Consider the following 19,988-nt stretch of genomic DNA (forward strand, 5'->3'; position numbering starts at 1 on the left):
CCCAAAATCTGTAATGATGGACTTAGACCTGAACCTTCAGAGACACATAAAGACAGTTACAAAGTCGGCCTTCTGTCACCTGTAGAACATTTCATTTACAGGAGTAAACCATAATTGGTTGCTGTGTCATATAAGATGTAAAGCAATTTGATCTGCCTTGTTGCTGAAAAGGTGTATAAAAATAACTTTGAAATAAGCTTGACTTTTTGGCTCACGATCCTACAGGCCTTAGGCCTTGGTTAGCATGTTGAATTTTAAAATTCATGAAAAGACAGAGTAAGGCTGAAATGCATGATTTGTTTGTTAGGATTAAAAGACAAAACATCATTTTCCTTCCTAAAACGCATAAAAGTTTCAACTGAACACACCTTGTACCAACTGTTAAGCATTGTGTTGGGGGTTAATGGTCTGGGCTTCACCTCCTCCGTATGATCTGGAATCAAATGTGAGGCTGAGGCTTGACAGCCTCAAGCTAATAATAATAATAACTGGATTATTAATAAGACGATGGTTCTGAAAACAACAGCAAATCTATAATGGTCAAAATGGTATAAAGTACAGAATAAAGATCTAGTCAAAGTCCAAACCATTCCTGGATTGAAGTGCTCCACTGGGACCTTCAGAAAGCTGTGCAGAAACATGTGCAAGGTTTAATAAACTCACATGGTGTCTGCGTGTCCAAAAACGTCTGACATTTGTTTCACTAAAAATATTTTTAATTCATTTGAAAACCTATTTAGTTCACTTTAATTGAAATCTAGTCTTTCTAGACAAACTGAACTGTCTAGAAAGTTCAGTTTGTTTGGGGAGGTGTGAACGCGTACTCGAACTCTGATGCAGAACAAAAAAAGCAGGAAGTGGAATCGTAGGGTATTCTGGGTAAATAAAACCAAAACAAACGCAAGGGTCTAGTGTTAGACGGAGAAATTGCTTGTGGTCTTTTGCCAAAGAAAAAAGAGAAATTCTGCAATTGCTAAAATCTGATGCTATTCCATTTGTGTTTACATTTTGTGAAGAAAAATGTTGCAGTCAGAATTTTCTCCAGAGGTTTTTGTGTCGATTTGTTCAATGGTTCTTGGTGCAGCGCCACCACAGGTGAGCGGGGGAACAATTTTTTAAAGGGTTTGGTTTGTTTGACACAGTGCAGTGTGGAAGTGAACCGCAGCAGCTGAAAATGTAACAAATATGACAATTTTGTTACCCAATCAAACCAAATCGACCAAACTATAAAGTGGGAAAACTATAAAGTCTGTAGAGAGCATTGCAAAATATGCCATCTTCTGTAAATTTCTATTGTTATACAAGTCTTAAATTTCAATCTTAATGTTTTTTAAAAAGTCTTTGAAAGTCGTAGATTTGAATTGGCGTGGCCCTGCTCAATCAACACTTTAAAAAAGAGTGGGATGAAATTCCTGCTGTGAGAGACGGATGAATTCAGACAGAACGCCACAAGTTGTTGCAGCAAAGTTTTGATTTTCTCTACTTTGGTGGTGGGAACCTGATGTGTGTTTTTTATAAGTGAACTTTCCGAAGACCAGTTCAGTTTACGTTTTCTAAACCCCAAAGCAACACATTAAAACTTTCCCCGTGCCAGAGACGAACCTGCCTTCTCAAATTAAATGAGAGGTTGAAGTTTATAGATACATCCTGTGGAAATAAAGCATTAATTCACAGTTTAGACTGTTTCTGCAGAGAGTTGAGCACTGAGAGCCTGGGAGGTGCGAGTCTGCAGTCGGTCAAAGTGCACCAGGAGAACCATGGCAGGAAGCTGGTTGAAGCGTGATAACACCTTTATTCTGGGAGGCATGTGCTCTTCTGCACTGTGAGCGCTGCGGCTTTAACACGAAGACCTGAGAGCCGAAACAAATGGCGAAGAGGCCTCAGAAACAAACAGAAACGGCTCAGAAAGTCGCAGCTTCACCGCAGTCACTGCTGCTCTGTTTGATGTGACAGTACCTTGCTTCAGGATCGAACATTACAAAGCTGCTGATTCAGGAACGAGAAATGAGAATCTGTGGGTCTGCCGTCAACCTGAAAGAGACAAACAAAGGCTCTGAATCCGCAACAAACATTTCTAGAAGATGCAGCCCGACCTTTGTCTCCATTCATAGGATTCTTTAAATCCAACAACATGAAGAAGTGACATAAAGTACCACGAGGATCTTTAACGGTTTCTGCTTTCTAGTATTTTTTCCTAATAAAAACATTTTGTGCATCAGTTTGGTTCCAACTGTGAAAACTATTTATATGAGAACAAATTTGTGTGCATTTTTTTCTAAATAAATAGCAAAGAATATATAATTTGAGAGCAAATCAAGGCAAAAGTTTTTATTACGGTAGAGTTGAGAACTGAAATTACAAAAATTAAATTAAATTTCAAGGGTTTAAATCTGAAACTTAAATACTGATCCAGACCTGGTATTGATATTATCAATATTTTGGATCAATTTGCTCACCTCTATCAGAGACAGCAAGAACAAATATTTTATACTGGTCGCTATGATGTTTGCAGTTTTAGTTTTCACTGGTTCAGGTCTTTCTGCTGGTGAACTTTTCCTTAAACAAGAGTAATATGCTTCCTTGAAAAGGTTAGGATAGGCCTATGGGCTAAACATGAAACACGATATTGACATTTTTAGATAATCAAATTTCAGTCTGCTAAGTTCTGCCTGTTTTGAGCTCCTTTAAGGACCTCTTGCCACTTTAAATGTGAATAAGCTGCTGCTGGCCACACCCTCAGCTCTATGTTTAAGCTTGAATGTAAAAATGCCTGAAAACCGATGCGCAATTATATAACCATACATCTTTGAAAAGCAGAAGTAGAGAATCCTGCACAACCAACAAGAATGCAGCAAGTGATTTCCGCTAGCAGCCATTGTACAGCAGTAAAACCAGCTGTCAAAGCTGGAGCGCTGCTTTGGTTGCTAGGTTACTGCACTGTTCTGTCCACTGTGACTCAACATTCAGGAAGTTTTTTATTTTTATGTTTGAACGATTTTTAGAAGCAGTAGAAACCTAAATAGAAGAAAAAAGTGCAATATGTGAATTTGGCCTAAGAGGTCTACTTTAATCTTTGTTTCTGCCCACTTGATTTGGGATTACTGCTTCTCATTTTTATTCTAAATTCAGATATATTTCTTTTTTTCAATGTGAAGCAGCTTGTAGTTCTTTTTTTTTGTTGTTGCTTAAAACAGCGCCCCCTAGAGTCTCTTTGCACTTTGCATGAGCTTATGAAAACAAAATCTCTCTCAAAGTGTCATTTTTTCCCTCCCCCACCAGTCAACCTCTGGTGTTCTTGGGTTGCTAAGTAACGGGTTGGGCCCAGCTGGGGTTGCTAGGTAACGACACAGTTCCCTTCCATTGTGGCTCAACATTCCAAAGGTTTGTGAAAAGGCTCATTTTCCAGACACCAAATAACATCGACTTGTTGCCAAAAAACTCCTGAATGTTATTTTTTTTCTTTTTTTTTAAATGGTTGGACTGTTTTTGTAAGCAGTAAAAACACAAATGGAAAAAAAATAGTGAAATGTGAATTCTGCCTAAAAGGTCCACCTTAAAACTTTGATTCTGCCCAGTTGATTAGAGATTACTGCTTCTCATTTTTATTCTAGATTCAGATTTCTTTTTATAATGTGAAACAGCTTGCAGTTTGTTTTTTATTATGCTTAAAACAGCGCCTCTTAGAGGTTCTTTGCACTTTGCTTGAGCTTATGAAAACTAAATCACACAATATTTCTCTAAAAGTGTCTTTTTCCCCACCAATCAGCCATTGGTGTGTATCAGAACCGATCAGGACCGGACCCGACGGCTGCTCCGACCAATCAGGATGAAGCTGGGGAGTCAGGTGGCGGTGTGTTGGCGCTGGTGGTCACTGAGGCGGATCAGGTGAGTCCAGAGACAGAAACGGTCTTTATTCATGAGCTGAGGGCCTCTGTTTGTTCTCAGCTCCACGTTGAGCTTTCCTTCTGCCTTTAAACGGCGTCTCTGATCAAAGCCCGGCCCTCCTGACAGCCTTTCGCTTTCTTCTTCAAAAACACTTTTCTGCTCACTTTTTATTACCTATTCTCAGAGTCTGTGGGTTTAGGATGTAATTATACCTGTGTGCTTGTCACACGGTAGATATAAGAGACGTTGAATGTTTTCAAAACTCTTTTTTTTTTTTGCCTGTGAACTCTTTATCGTATTTTTTTATTTCATTCTGAGCCGCGCATCCTTTCATCACCAACCCGAAGCTCGGTTCATCCTGACACTTTTATTCCTGTTTTCATCATCGTCTGTGTTAACTGCTCATCATCTGCAAACACTCACATTCAAAGCTTTATTGTAGATGACAGCAGCCATGAAATCCAGATCAGCACTTCATTCACTGAGACACACTTCCTCCTGAACATATGGGGACATAAAATAACAATAATATAAAAAATATCACTGTTTGAGACATTCTCAGTTCTTTGTTGGTTCTGAAATTGGACAGTTTTAACCCAGATGTTTAACAGTTTAATGATTTTGGTTTCAGAGATTAAAAATTATGTTTTAATATATAAATTAGCAGATTTTTTTGTTGTTGTTTTAGGACAGATGCAATTTCTGTTTTCAGATTATTTTTTTGTTACATTTATGTCACTCCTATTTCTGTTTAAATTAGTCTTCCAGTTTAAACCAGTGCTGTTCTAGATTAAACCAGTGATATTCTGGATTAAACCAGTGATATTCTGGATTAAACCAGATTCCCTCCTGATTAAACCAGTGCTGTTCCATCTTAAACCACTGCTTTAATACGCGTTTAGCAAAATTTTTACTTTATCTAAAACTCATAGGCCCAAATTAGGTGAGTTGTATTAATATTTTGGGATTTTTATAAATATAAATTATAGGGCAGTAGCCCAGGGCTACAACGTTTTGGGGAGGCCCAAAGGTTTTTATTGTTAATTTTAATGAATGCGTTGTTGTTGTTTTTTAAATTGTACTTTATGTAAAACTTATAGGATCAGACTAGGTGATTGTATTGTATTAGTATTTTGGGATTTTTATGAATATAAATAATATTCAAGGGTTTGAAAAATTATGTAGTTGTAGTTGATTTCTTTGGAACAAACATGGAGTTATTGGTTTGAGGACGTATTAAACCTTTATTTATCAGTTTGTACCTGCTGAAGTATATGATTACCTATTAATGTGCTCTAATTTGCCTTAGTAAAATAATTTTTCCTCAGTAGTTGGGACCAAAACTGTCTCCAGTCCAGGGTCCCACATCCTTGTGAATCTGGCCCTGCACTGAACCAATGGATCCGTTCATCTCTCCATATCAAAAACACAAAATCTTACCAAGTATTTTTGTTTAGTTATTTTATATTAGTAATTTTTTAACATGTCAGTATCAATCCGGTAAAAAAAAACAGGCAATCAATATTTGTTTTCATCTTCTTGTCATTTGTCTCATTTTCTTTCCGAAAGTATCGAAACAGTAGAGAAATATATATAATATTGGTAAATATTGATATCTGCCATATGTTTTATATCGGTGCATCCCCAGTTAATTATATGAATTATTGCCATTTGCATCCTTAAAATACCAACATTTCTACTTAACTTTATATTTTGGTCCATCTGATGATGTAATTTCTAAATATAATAATTATTAATTCTAATAATGATTGATCATTTCATCAGTTACTCAGTACTTTCAGTAGACTTCTTACCAAATACTTTTTACTCTTCAATATTTCTTAGATGAAGTAGTGACACTCTGACTTGAGTTCAATGTCTATGAACACCTCTGGCCTTATTTCAAGTCAACTAAGATATTTGGACCTAAGTACTTGGTATTTGCAGTGTGGAGTCCTGGATGGTTTCCTGCAGAGGGAGTAAAAGTTTGTTTTGGTGACTCGGCGCAGGCCCAGAAGCAGGTTTATCCCTTTGTGGACCTGATAGGGACAGACCTGCAGCATTTCCTCCGCTGCTGAATCGCTGCGCTGAGTGGAAGGAAGTGGTCGGCACCGCCTCTGATGGAGGAGGGAAGGAAGACGTGTGAGAGAGTTTCTAATATACTTCCACGCTTCCTCGCTGAAGTGAAGCACCTCCAAATAAGTTTCCTCTGCAGCTCGGTGGCACACGGCGCAGAAGCACTTCAACCAAATTGACTTTACTGATGTGAATTATGAAGATACTGATATCATGCATAAAGTTATTTCGCCCTCAGTAGAATTCAAATAAGTCCTCCCTGAGATGGTGATATGGGAACTAATATGAATGCAAATAGGATTAGGCTCCTGCATTAGTGTCTGATAAACAATTTACAGGCTTGAATGTTCACTGGGGGTTCGCTTTCTCTGCTGTTTGGGGAAAGAGGCAAGGAGGGAGGGGCCCTCATCACCTTATCAGGGTTAACCCTCCATCATCTGCTGCTGTTAGCCTTCACCATGCTGCCGCTGCTGCAGCTGCAGGCGCAGGAAAATAATGAAGACAAATCTAAATGCAGCCAATTATTGGAGAGGTCTTCACAGGCCGCATGAAGCTGGATTCTTCCCGTTTAAATCAGTTTTAATCTGTCCTGAAGGGGGGGAAACGCTGACAGAGGACGAGTTGAAAAATGAAATAAAAACATCACTGCGAGGAAACAGACGTTATAACAAAGGACTGCAAGCAGGGTTTGAACAACATGTGAATCTGCAGCAAGTCTCTTTCTGATCAAACAGCGACAGGAAGCGAACAGAATGACATCAAGGATGGCTCACCAGCTGCAGACAAACTGAAGGGGCTGTGGTCGTATTAAACCCCTTTTTATCGTCACCTCTGCTTCCTGTTTGTCTGCAGAGTCAATATGTCGCGCCACACCATGCTTTCTTCCTATTTCTGAGGTTTTATGTCTGAAGACAAACAAAAGGATCAGTCAAGCATCAACAGGAAATTTCAACCGTCACTGCAAAAACAAAATCTTACAAAGTATTTTTAGTCTAGTTTCTAGTGCAAATATCTAGAAACTAACTTAGAAAACTAAGTTAGAAGTAACATTTCTGCAAGATACAGGAGCTTGCTGTAAGTGAATGATTCCACAATGTTGATGAAAAGTACTAGCTATATGGGAAATAATCCATCAGTTTGTAGATAGAAAAGGGCAGTAAATTTCCATCAAAAAATACTCACGAGTTATGAGATTAATCTCAGAAATTTTCTAGAAAGAAACTTGACATTTTCTGAGTTTCCAAAGTCCGAAAATCTTTTACTTTGAAACTCAGAAATTTCCACGTTTCTAGCCACGAGATTAACCACAAATGTGTTTTTTAGGCAAATTTTTGACTTTTGAAAATTCAGAAATGTCCTTGTCTTTAATATAGATTTTCTTAAATTCATCTGAAAATTTCTGAGATTGTTTCCAACCAGTTTTTGACTTCTCAAACCCAGAGATTTCCTTTTTTATTTGTTTATTTCTGAGATTAATTTAAAAGGTTTTATTGGGGAAATTTACTCCTCCTTTTTTGTCTATCTTCAATGACCCTGATATGCTGTAAATAATATTGCATAAGAAAGGGTAATATGACAAATCTGCATTACATACCATTTTTTAGATCAAAATTGATAACAAAAATAATTGTTAGTTGAAGACACTGTATGGCGCATTGATTTCTCCTCATTTCTGGTTCAAATCAAATCAAGTTAAGGTTCAGTTTATGAAGCACACAGAGAAAAAATTGTTTTTCTCATGGATGTCTGACATTGCTAGTAGCCCCACTATTTATGCCGCTAAGTAGAGTTTCCTCACATACCAGAACGTCGTTTCGGAAGCGGCAGAAGCTGCACCGAGTCCGGATTAAAAATCTTATTTGAAATGCAAAGTAGTGTCATTACTGTTTACAGTAACCGCCATGTAAACCTGGAAGTAATTAGCTGGAATCAGAATGATAGGTGCGATGTTTCTTTTCTCGGGCCTTCCCGGTGAGGCTCTGTGGACCTGAGTGGGAGTTTGTGTGATAATTAGCCCCCCTGGGACTGCCGTCCTCAACAGTTAAAGGACAATCACAGCTTTGTGAGATGTTAAACTGCAGCTGCTGGTGTTTGCTGCCGACTGAGGCCTAATTGGACCGAACAGGCCTCGGCCTCCTGTGATGGTGAGCGCCGCGTTCTGTCACAGGCACGCGGACATTTTGTGGAGCACCAGACAAGCTAATATGCTAATATGCTAATCTTAAAGCTACTTGAGACTGACTATGAAGATTCTGTGTCACCGACGTTCAACACGTAAAATATTGCTTTTTGTAAATAATGCACTCTGTCATTCCTCCAGATGACTGTATTCAGACTTTATGGATTTAAAATCTGTTATAGTTAAAGTTAAAGGAAAATAAAGGACCGTTTGAAACTGATTATTATGAAGCTAGCAATGCCAAAGCTGCACAATATTTTTGCGGAGTTGGATAGTAACTAGTTACATTTACTTTTATTAGTATTTCTACTGCGCCGTATTTTTTACGTTTACTTGAGTAATATTATTACGAAGTATCGTTATTCTTGAGTAAAATTTCCGGATACTTTTCCCACTGAGTTACTGAACTTGATTTAACCAAAATTTCACCAGACCTGCAGTTTTTGTCAGTTTCTTAAGTTTTATATAAAAATAAATAGATTTGGATTTTTTTGGCAATTATATTATTTATATTTATATTGCCTCATAATTTTATATTTTGGTCCATTTGACGTAATTTTTTAAATATTAAATGATTGATGTTTTGATCTGTTACTCGGTACTTGAGTCCCCTTTTTACCGGATACTTTTCTTCACTCTTTATTGAGTAATTTCTCAATAAATTAAAGAGTGGATGGCTACTCTTTACTTGTACCTGAGGAGATAAATGTTGACATATTGCTACTCTTACTTGAGTAAAGTTTTTGGGTACTCTACCCATCTCTGATTGTTAACACGTTTGTCTGACTGAGTCTGAGGTTGGGTTAGGTCTGTTCACCTTACACACGCCAGAAAAACCTCCAGCTTTGGGTCTAAACCTTCAGAATGCAGCAGAAAATTCCACTGGTTCCTTGAAAAGACACCTTTAGTGGAAACAAACCCTCATTTTACACATTGATGTTAATCAGAACTAGTTAATCATTTTACAGTGTAGCTCTGACATGAATCTGTCTCATTTCTCCAGGCTCGTCGATCAGCAGCAGTTCCTCAGAGAGCAGCAAGGCCTCCGGACCTGGTGATCCCTGCAGCCATTAGTGTGAGCAATCTGATCTCTGGCGGCGATGGAGGAGATGCAAACTTCTGTGACCTCCCGTCTCCAAGGAGCGATTCCTGCTCTGTGACCAGCGAGCTGAACATCTCCAGGAGGGTGAGTGGAGTAAAACGGCATCAAACACATGTTCATATGAGAGTGTGTGTCTGTCATTGCCCCGATATGTCCAGCTGTAACTTCCAAATCGAATTGGAAAACCCTGTAAATCGATTAGATCCCCTAGCCAGTGGGTTCGCACCATGGTGAACAACATTTTCAAGAGAGCTGGAAATTATGGTGTTTATCCAGGTCATTGAATGCAGCTTTTTACGTGCGATGGCGTTCAACTCAGATAAACGGCATGATTCTCAGTGTTGAGAATGTATTCTTATAAAGGCATAAAAAGCCCCATTTTGACAGAATTTTCACCATATTTTGTGGAGTCCTAAGCCATAAACCAGCGTTTTTTGTGTGACGTTTTATCTAGATCCATGGTAAAAATGGTGATTTATGGCACAGTTGATTCTGCTTGGACTCAGATTTGAAGTTGCTTTCTTCTTCTTGAGTTTATTGGCGATTGGCAAACAACTATTTCATGAACATTATCTGACCTACTGGTGAGAAATGTAGGTCAGAATAGCAATATTGTGTAAATATGCTTAAAAATTATGCGAAAATTATGCATGTTGTCTTTTTTTCACAAGAAAAATAGAATTATTGACATAAACTTTGCATCAGTTTTAATACAACACTATCATGTTTTAAATTTGTACTCTATTAGTGTTATCGTGCTTTTATTTTCAGATATTTTGCTGCTCAAAATATGAACGCATAGCACCATGACTTTTCATATTGGTAGGAAAAAGATATATATAGTTATACATAAATTTATTAATAGGTTTCCCAATTAATTATGTACCTACTACTTATTACTAAATCAGTATGGAAGTATTTAAATCAACATTGAATCAAATATCACACCACCATTTACAATTCCTAACTCCACCTTCTGAACCAATGAGAAGGAAGCAAAGTCACACCATTAGTTTTTAGACGATATGTGATGCTGGAAAATATGCCATTAATGTACAAAACAGCTTTCCATAGACCTATCCATTAGGTTTATTCTGCATCAGAATCTCCAGGGAGATGTGACCTTATTCATGTCTGAACAGACGCCTCAGATGTTAACGGGTCAAACTTATGGATCGAGGCCAAATAAAAAAAGAAACTGAATCATCTCCATTATAGTCCTGTAATTTTCCCCTCAGTTTCATTTATTGGTTTGTGAACGACCCTCTCTGTTGGTGTCAGCAAACACGTGTTGAGTTCAGGCTGAGTTTGAATCTCCAGCTGATTTACATGTGAATCTCATCCTGCCGGGTATCAGAGACCTAAACGGGCCCCGCCGTGTCGAGACGAACCTCTGAACTGAACAACGGCTGCCGTCCCTCTCAACAAAACGCTCATGTTCCACTTTTATCACCGTCTCCACGGAGGGGTCACCGGGGCAACGACGAGCCCGCCGAATGACGCTGTACCGTAATCATAATTCCTTTGACCCCCTCTGCCCCCCGAAGTCTCTGACAACGAGGGCCACGCTGCAGAACAGAAGGCGGCGGTGGCTCCAAAATGGCTTTTTCATCAGAAACAATCAAGCGGCGGCGGCGGAGAATGAGAGAGCAGATTACATAAGGCCGGGCTCCCCATCGACAGATAAGACGCTGCAGCGCTGTGGGTATCAGTCTCATTAAAACTGCCTCACTCACACTCGCCGCCTCTCAATCCGTCCATTAGCAAAACACGATTGTTGGGAAATCTCAATTAATATGATAATGAGGGGAGAGATTTCATCACTGGAAGGGAGCTGCTGGTTTTACTGGTTCCAGTTTCGTGTGATGCTCAGAGTCCTGCTGTAAGGACCGAAGTTTGAGCTTTTCCAGCTCAAGATCTTCAAGAGTTTATAGCGCCACATGGACAGGGATTATTCTGGGAAGCAATAGTTGTTATTTACGATATGTAGTTGTGTTCATAAATGTTCTTATTCAGAATAATAAGTGGCATTAAAGCTGCAGGATGTAAATTTTATAAAACTTTTTTTTTTTTTACATATTTCTTGAAGCTGTCACCATGTCATGATACTTTGGTATGAGACAGATAATCTGGAAAAAAAATCTAACTCCTCTGCAGCTCAGGTGGAAGGTAGAGGAGATCGATCTTTTCACAGATAATTTGTCTCATACTGTCATGAAATGGTGACAGTTTTAACAAATATGTAAAAAAAAACAAATATTTTATTTAAAAGTTGCGTACTGCAGCTTTAATACATAAAGGTAAAGTAGAAAGCTTAGAACAGTTCTGCAACTAACAGTTATTTTAGTAATTGATTTATTATATGAATTATTCTGACAATTAATTGATTAATCAAATAAAAAAAAATTTCTGTTTCTGCAGCTTCACTCTTCAGCTCCCTCCTCTGAGCCTTATTGCATCCAGGTCTGGATTTCCTTGAATTTATTTTCATGTGTGCTTCGGTCTAGGGCTGCGACTAATGATTATTTTAGCTGTTGATTAATCAATTAATCATATAAAATCATATAAAATAACTGCTTCATTCTGCAGATTGTTCATTTAGATGTGGCTGTCAGGTGAGTTACTTCTTTTAAAGCTGACAGCTGAATCCTGTGGATATGATTTCTCAAAGTTTAAAGCACAGGAGCATTTCTTTGCTGCGCTAACAGCTTGATCATGCTCTCTGGCCTCCACCACTTTTGGCGCCTTCACTTCCCAGCATGCCTCAGTCTCAGGTTAAAACTCCACACATGCCGCTGTTTTTTCCCTCGCTCGAAGACGCTGACATGGGAGGAGTTGTCTTCTCTGATCACTGAGGAAACAGACGTGAACGGAGACAGCTGCGTTCCTGCTGCACTCTCTGAAGTAAAGAAGCAGAGTTAAAGATCCTGCAGAGGTCATGGAGGAGATCAGCAGCTCAAACTGTCAGCAGGGACTCAGCTGCAATGAAAGAGAGGCAGAGACAGAGGAAGACAAGCCTTCAAGAGAAGTAAAGGCACAAACCTTGAAAATGAGTCACTTCTCATTTCTTTATACTCCAAATGAAACAGTTTGACAGACATGAAATGATGTCTTAACACCATAAAGCAGCAGTGTCCAAACTTTTTGTCACATGGGTCAAAATGATCAAGTCAAAAGGAATATTTTAGACAAGCATAAGCAGACAATTCTAATTGAACAAGAGGAAACGGACTTAAAGAAGTCTGGTTTTTTGTTATGAAAGGGAAATCATTGTAGATCCAAAACTTAAAAAGAGTTCCACGTCATTAAAAGACAGACATCCAGATTGCAAAATAAAGAAAACAATGCAGCTTACTCCCAGCAATATAGATATGATGTGGGTTACTCTCTTGTGAAAAATGTTTGCTGTATTAACTGAGGGTCAAAGGTGACCTGTGATACTTCCTTGAACAGGTTAGAATATGTCTGTGGAATACACAAAACATGTTCATTACATTATTTTTGCACAAAGTAATTCTTAGATAATGAGATTTTAATCTAGTCAGTTCTACGCATTTTGAGATCAATTCAGAATGAGCTGTTTTAGGGCATCTGATCACTTTAAATCCAAATAAACTGCTGCTGGCCAAACCCCCTCACCTCAATGTTTACTCTACTATGTGAAAATGGCTGCAAACGGAGGTGCAATTATACAACCAAATATCTTTGAAAAGCTGAAGTAGAGCCTCCTTCACAACCAATAAAAATGCAACAAGTGATTTCTGGATGGTAAATCAACAACAAAACACTTGTCTTTTCTAGTAGCCATTGTACAGCGCGTAGAGCAGTAAAATCAGCTGACCTAATGGGCTGGACTCGACTGGGGTTGCTAGGTAACGGCGCTGTGTGACTTAATAATTGGAAGGTTTTTGTAACGGCTCTTTTCCATACACCAAAAAACATAAACATTTTGTCAAAAGCAGCTCAAAAAGCAGGTGTTTTGTTTTTAAGTGCTATGGTTGTTTTTAGAATCAGTAGAAACCTATACAGAAATATATATTATTCAAAAAGTGAATTTTGCATAATAGATCCCCTGTAAAAATCTGAATTTGCTACATACCATAGTTTCCCCACTCATATAATTTTTTAAAATCAGTTCTCCATTCTTTATTCAATCTTTACAATAATCAGAGACCAGAAATCTGCACCTCATTTTTCCGTGCATCATAAGAAGAGCCTGGAGATCCTCAGATGATACAGTCACGACTAATATACCTTCAGATGTCTGCGCCAACATCTCTATGTGTAAGAAGTTTGATTTAACCTCCTCAAACTTCACTTTCACTAAACGATGGGTGAAACTCCACCTTCCCCGCTCCTAATGACCTTCAGGGAAGTGGGATTATGGAGTCTCTTCAAGTCATAAAGCTTAGTCCTGTGTCAGTGGAGCGGACTTCATCGGAGGCTTTAATATGTTTTGATCCGGCTCTCTGGACTGTGGAGGAACGTCTCAGTTTCAGACCCGCCGAGTTGCGAAAAAACGTGAATTTCCGGCAACGAGCTTCTCCTCATCATCACGATGAGATGAGTCTGCCTCTGGTGGTGGTGCAGGATCAAACGCCATCTGGGGATTTGATGAGCGGACTCAGGTTGTTGCAGGATGATTTTAAGCCTTTCTAACAGGAAGAATCAACAAGTTCAGCGCTAATTATTATCTATTTAGGGTAATTATGAGTGTTTACATTTAGATCTGTGGAGGTTTTCATAGAAAGCATCAAAACAAACCAACTACAGCAAACAAGCTCAAATATTTAACACAAATTAAAGGTTTATTAAATATAAATCTAATATTTAATAATAATAACATATTTTATTTGTAATGTCCTTTTAATCTTGAGATCTTAAAGGGCTAAAAATAACACAAGCAATTACATTTGATAGAAAATAAGAGGTTAAAATAAACATCTAAGAAGGTGAAACATATTTCATATTATTAAACATATTAAAATGTTTTTGTTTCATAAGACCCGCCTTAAAACAGTTTTAGTACACCTGAAAAAAACATATACAGTGTCCAAACTTTTGGTCTGTACTGTATATATTATATATATTATCGTAATTCAACAATTTAAAAAAATTGGACCCTGGTCGTAATACTCCAAACGTACAACTCAGAAGTGATAGAAATAAAAACCCTTTTTTGAACATATTTTCCGACATTTGTAATTTCTGTTTTAGGAAAGAAAGCGAGAAAAAAAAAAGATTGAAAATGGAATTCTGAAATTGTATTTTTAAACCATACACTGCAAAAACAATATTTTTTGTCTAGTTTTTAGTAAAAATATTTTACTATACTTGAAATAAGACAAATCTAACTGACATCTAACTTTCCAGCAAGATACAGGAGCTTGTTTTAAGTCAATATAGTGATTATAGCATTAAAAGGTTCAAGTTCAATGGGAAAAATGTCTTGCTGTAAGTGAAAATGTCTGCAGGTGAAAATAGTACTTTCTACCAATATTTAAGAATTATTGACTCAAAACAAGCTACTACTTCTTCCTGAAATTGTAAATTAATTTTGTCTCATTTCTAGTCTGAGATATTTACACTAGAACCTAGACCAAAATACTTGGGAAATTTTTTTGTTTTTGCAGTGTAGTCATGTGTCTTTATTCAAACAAAACAAGTAAAAACAAAACTTTAAAGGTCATGTCAGCCTAAAATGGAAACATCGTCAGATAAAACTCTCCCTTCTAAATGTTGCGTCTCATCCTCCATCGTTTTGCACCTCGACCCCTCAGGTTTTACCTCCCTTTGCTCCTTTTCCTGCTCTGCAGGGCTTCAGCGCCCGGCAGCACCTTGTAAACGCCAACAATTAGGACAGGCTATTGGCATACAAGAGAGCAACTCCTGGATGGTGATGAAGAGGAGGCAGCAGGGGGGTCTGACAGAAGATCTGAGGAGGGGGGAGGAGAAACCAGCCGGCTGTGTTTTGACAGGATGAATAGACGGAGGAGTGGAAGTGGCTGGGAAAAGCTTTTGTTATGCAAAACGGAGGAAAAACTGGAGATGATTCCTGTCTTCTCCGAACTGACGGAGCTGAATTAACATGGAGTCAGATCTGCGGGAGCTACCATGCCTCGTGAGGGGACTCTCACCAACCACAGCAGCTGACTGCACACGGTTTACTCTACTGAGTGTGAAGAAGCACATTTAGGGGGTGTTCACACCAGGACTGTTTAGTCCGCTTTAATCAAATGCTACTTGGTTTTTCTAGAACGTCTGGTTTGTTCAGGAAGGTCTGAATCCACAATCAAACTCTGATGTGGACCAAAAAAAGTGAACTCTTGACTATCGGGTGTGAAAAAATCCCCTAAAGGCTCGGTTCGATTGGACCGAGCCTAGCAACATTTGTTACATTTTCAGCTGCTGTAGTTCACTTTCACACTGCTCTGTGTCAAACAGTCCCAATCCTTTGAAAAACCTGTTCCCCTCCTCGCCTGTGGGGGCACTGCACCAAGAACCACTGAAGGAAACGACACAAAAACTTCAGAAGAAGACACTGAGCGCAACTTCCTTCTTCTCAAAATGTAACAAAAATAGAACGGCGTCATATTTTAGCGGTTGTAGAAAACCACAGATCATTTCTACTGCCAGCGCTAGACTTGCAGATTTGTTTTGTTGTATTTACCCAGAATGCCATGCGCTATAGTTTGATTCCTTCTTTTGAAGCAACCTCAGATCTACTTGGCGTTCACATGCATTCAAACTGATCTACAGTTCACTTTAATCGAACCAAGGCTGAGTATTGCAGGCCAAAGTTCACTTTTTTGGTCAGCAATAGAGTTGAATTGCGTATTCACACCTACTCAAACAAACCGGACTCTCTAAACAAACAAGCTGGAGGTCAGTTTAGACTAGGGCTGGGTGATAAATTGATCTTTTCTATTAATTGAATTATTAGTTTTTGAAGATTTAATTCCTACTTCTGTGAATGTTTTCCCCAAATAAAACCACATAAATCATCTCTTTCTTCAGATAAAAACTTATAAACTGAAATCTTCTCAGCAAGCATTAATTCAGCAACTGTGGACGTCCAAATTCTTGTTTTCTTACCTTTAGTTCACCTCTTAAACGAGCCACAATCATTTAGTGAGACACCTCACTGAGACTGTGTTGGATTACTAATGAGGTAGAAGAAGAGCAGCTTCCTCCTCCTCCTCCTCTTCGTCTCCTGGGACTCCCTCCTCAGCAACACACCAACACAGTTAACGTCCATCATATCACCGGGACGCTGCAGGAAAGAGGCGATTGTTTCCCCCAACAATCCTCTTAGGGATTCTGTTCCAGATATTCATGTTTCACATCATCAACACCAAACATAAGAGGCTTCAGCTCATATCTTAAAACCAACCCAAGCAATGAGACGAACAGCGAGTACGAGTCATTATTCTGGATCAAATCAACAATTGAAAATAACAAAAGAGCAATTAAACCAATAAAACTGAACAAAATCACCTAGAACTAGACAAACACTTCCTAAATGTTTTAATTAAATTTATAACTGAAACCAATTCTAATCTAGACTGGAAACTAGTCTAAATCCAGATGTTAACAAAAACTGTTGCCATGGTGGACTCAAAATGACAAACCAAAAATTAAAACCGGTCCAAAACTAATCCTGGTTCAAAATGAAAACCAAGAAGACCAACACCCATGTTACAAACCAGTACCAAACATCCATAAATCTTCATCACCGACTTTTAGAATTTGCCTCAAACAGGAATATAAAATCTGAACAAAATTACCCACATTTTCCAAAACAGTAGGAAGACAAATTTGGGTTCAAAACAGTTTGAGTTATGTCCAAAAGTTTACTCCCAATATTACAAATTGGTAGTAAACTCTATAAAACAAACACAACAACAAACCATGTCAAACCAAACCATAAGCTGCTCCAAAACCAGTTCCCACTCAAAATTTTAAACCTGTACAAAAAACAATACAAGAATGTAATGAAAGATTTGTCCAGAATGTGTACAAATATGTACAGCAGTACTAAACATCAATAACTTTCACCCCAAAGCAATCAGAGTTGAAACCTCACAAAAAAAGTCCCAAAATTTAAACCAGTGAAATAAAAACAAAATACCATATCACAGCCCAAAATCAGTTAAAGAACTCATGAAAGCAGTCAAAATTTTAAAAAGATGTTTTTAAAAGATAATTTGTGATAACCGAAACAAAATCATTGTACAAGAATATATACTTATATTTGTTAATGTTTTTGTACCAAAATATTTTATTGAATGATGAGAAATTTTAGGGAAAAACATCTAAATTTGAAAAGCAGAGGAACTTATTCAATTTCTGTTGGTTTTATTTTGTCATCAATGTTTTGCTACTGCTCTGGAGAAAATCAGGAAAAGATTTTTAAGAAAAATGCATAACATTGAAAAACAGTTTGAACATTTAAATTTCATCCTGGTATTCTGCATTGTTGTCAGCTCAAAGGCCTCCGCACCAGCAGGGGGCCCCCAAGCACACTAGTAATCACAAAAATTTGGTTTATAGATGTACGATTAGGAGATCAGTATCACTTGAAGGAAAAATGAACCTTGTTTGACATTTTTATCCTCATTTAAAAACTTATTTTTACATGAGTTTGTTATTCCAAGTGTTGTACATCATCAACAGCCATCTGTTTTGTATTATGTTGTAATCTTTCCCATAATAATTATTATAATTATTATAATAATCTCAGATGTATAATGCACATTTATTTCATTTATGGATGAAATAAAGCCGATATTAACTGAGCTGTGTTGATCAATCATAGGCCGTGTAACGTAGAGTCGGCTCTGGTTTAATGTATTTATTGACAGTAAAATGTCAAAAACCAGTTCAAAACCAGTTTAAAAACAAACTGTCAATGTGTAAAATGTCAACGTGTTTTTAAAGAAAGCCATGAATCAGATTAAATGTTTTGGTGGGGTTGATGTTTTGCAGAGTGAAGAGGACGATACGAGGAGTGTCACTGCTTCGTCTGTCATGGTGAGTTTAAGAGAAACAGTGTGTGTTTGTGTGTGTTTGTAATCATTTAAATTATCTATTTACAGTCTTTTCTGGTATGTTCAACAATCTCCTGAAGACAAAAACCGCACATAATCAATCGGTTTTCTGTGTTACTAAGATAATACTTTATCTCCTTATTTGTATACTAAGATGTAAATATCTTAGCATATTTGAAAGTCTGTTTTTGAGTGAAAATATGTTTGTGCCACAATTAATTATGAAATCAAGGTAAAATCCAAAAACAGAGAAAGCTATCTAAAGAAAAATTCTTGGTGTTATTAACATTTTCCATTTAAAAAGATGTAAACTAGCCACATAAAAGCTCATCCTAAAAAATTTACAGAAAATGTTATTACCAATTAGTACCATTCTAACTGTGGTTTGGGGCCAAACAAAATTAATTCAAGGGCCACAAATGGCCCCTGCACCTCACTTTGGAGAGCCCTTGGTTAGGTTTAGAACTAAGACATAAAGTGAGTTTAGGTTTATGGTGAGGCATGTTAATGTTAATTGTTAGGTACAGAGAATAGTAAAGGTTATTGAAATGAATGAATGAATTGAAACAATGCAGAGTCCTTGTAAAGATAGAAAGATGTAATGTGTTTGTGTGTGTGGGGGTGTGTAGGGGTGAACCCTGCAGTGTAAATGTTTGCTGAGCATCGTTTAGCCGCCGGCTTCCAAACAAGCTGCCCCCAAACCGTTCCCATGACGATACCCCGTAATCACCGGCGTCTGGGACGCAGGCCGGCTGTTCATTGGCTGCGACAGCCTCCCACTGCTGTCAGACTGGAACCAGCAGGGTAACTGGAAATGAGCGGAGGTCGGCTCTGGAACCTGCTGCTGTTCAGTCAGAGAGCCGACTGCTTCTGTTACCTCACTGCAAAAACACAAAGTATTACCAAGTATTTTCATAGCTTATACTGCAATATTCCCTAGTTTTGTCTTATTTCAAGTATACTACCTTACTTCCAGCAAGAATAGGAGCTCTTTAAGTCAATAATTCATTAATACTGATGAAAAAGTATTAGTTCCACTGGCAGAGCTAAATAGCTAAATAATCTGCCAATGAAACAAGGCTTTTACTTAAGACAAGCCTCGATATTTTACTGAAAAGGTACTTGTAAGTTAGTTTTGTTTTATTTCAACTGTACTAAGATATTTGCACTAGAAATACCTGAAACCAAAGAGAGATCCTTACCTTCACAAATATATTCTGATGTTATTTAGCTTTGTAAAATTAGTTTCAGTGTTTTTGTAAAAGTGTGCCAGCAGCGAGCGTTTGGCCTGGAGCCGCGCTGCGCTGTCGGGCTGAAGGACGGCCTCCCTCTGAGCTGCTCAGCCGCTCTAATTAACACGGAGGTATCAGGTAAACAGTGCCGCCGGCCCCACAGGCCGCTGATTAAACACCACTAATGACATCGTGACCCTTCCTCGGACCGAGGCCCCCCTGGGGCTAAAGGGCAACCAGGGCGAGTTTGTCTTTTCTACATTGTCCTTTGCAGAGAAACAAATCTGCTAAAGACACTGCTGCAAAAACACAAACGTGTCTTAATTCACGACTTGCTGCCTTTGAAAGTTGTAAATGAATCACATCAGAAGAACGAAGGCTCCCCCAGACGATGCTTGTAAGTTTCCTTCATCATTGAGGAAATTACGTCACACTAGTGGAGCATGCTAATGCTAATGCTGCGT

At 38.1% G+C, this 19,988-nt stretch overlaps 1 protein-coding gene across 1 annotated transcript in view; it reads left to right on the top strand.

Annotated features, from left to right (window-relative positions):
• The first annotated feature begins 1,757 nt into the window (after positions 1–1,757).
• The window catches only part of LOC114152487 (uncharacterized), a 40,304-nt gene continuing 22,073 nt past the window's right edge, over positions 1,758–19,988 (top strand). The window contains exons 1-4 of the mRNA XM_028030402.1: positions 1,758–1,803; positions 3,767–3,885; positions 9,144–9,326; positions 18,231–18,275. Of these exons, the coding sequence (XP_027886203.1) occupies positions 1,758–1,803; positions 3,767–3,885; positions 9,144–9,326; positions 18,231–18,275 (393 nt within the window). The remainder of the gene's footprint in view (positions 1,804–3,766; positions 3,886–9,143; positions 9,327–18,230; positions 18,276–19,988) is intronic.

This window comes from Xiphophorus couchianus, chromosome 2 (genome assembly GCF_001444195.1).
Source record: "Xiphophorus couchianus chromosome 2, X_couchianus-1.0, whole genome shotgun sequence".
Taxonomy (NCBI): Eukaryota; Metazoa; Chordata; class Actinopteri; order Cyprinodontiformes; family Poeciliidae; genus Xiphophorus; species Xiphophorus couchianus.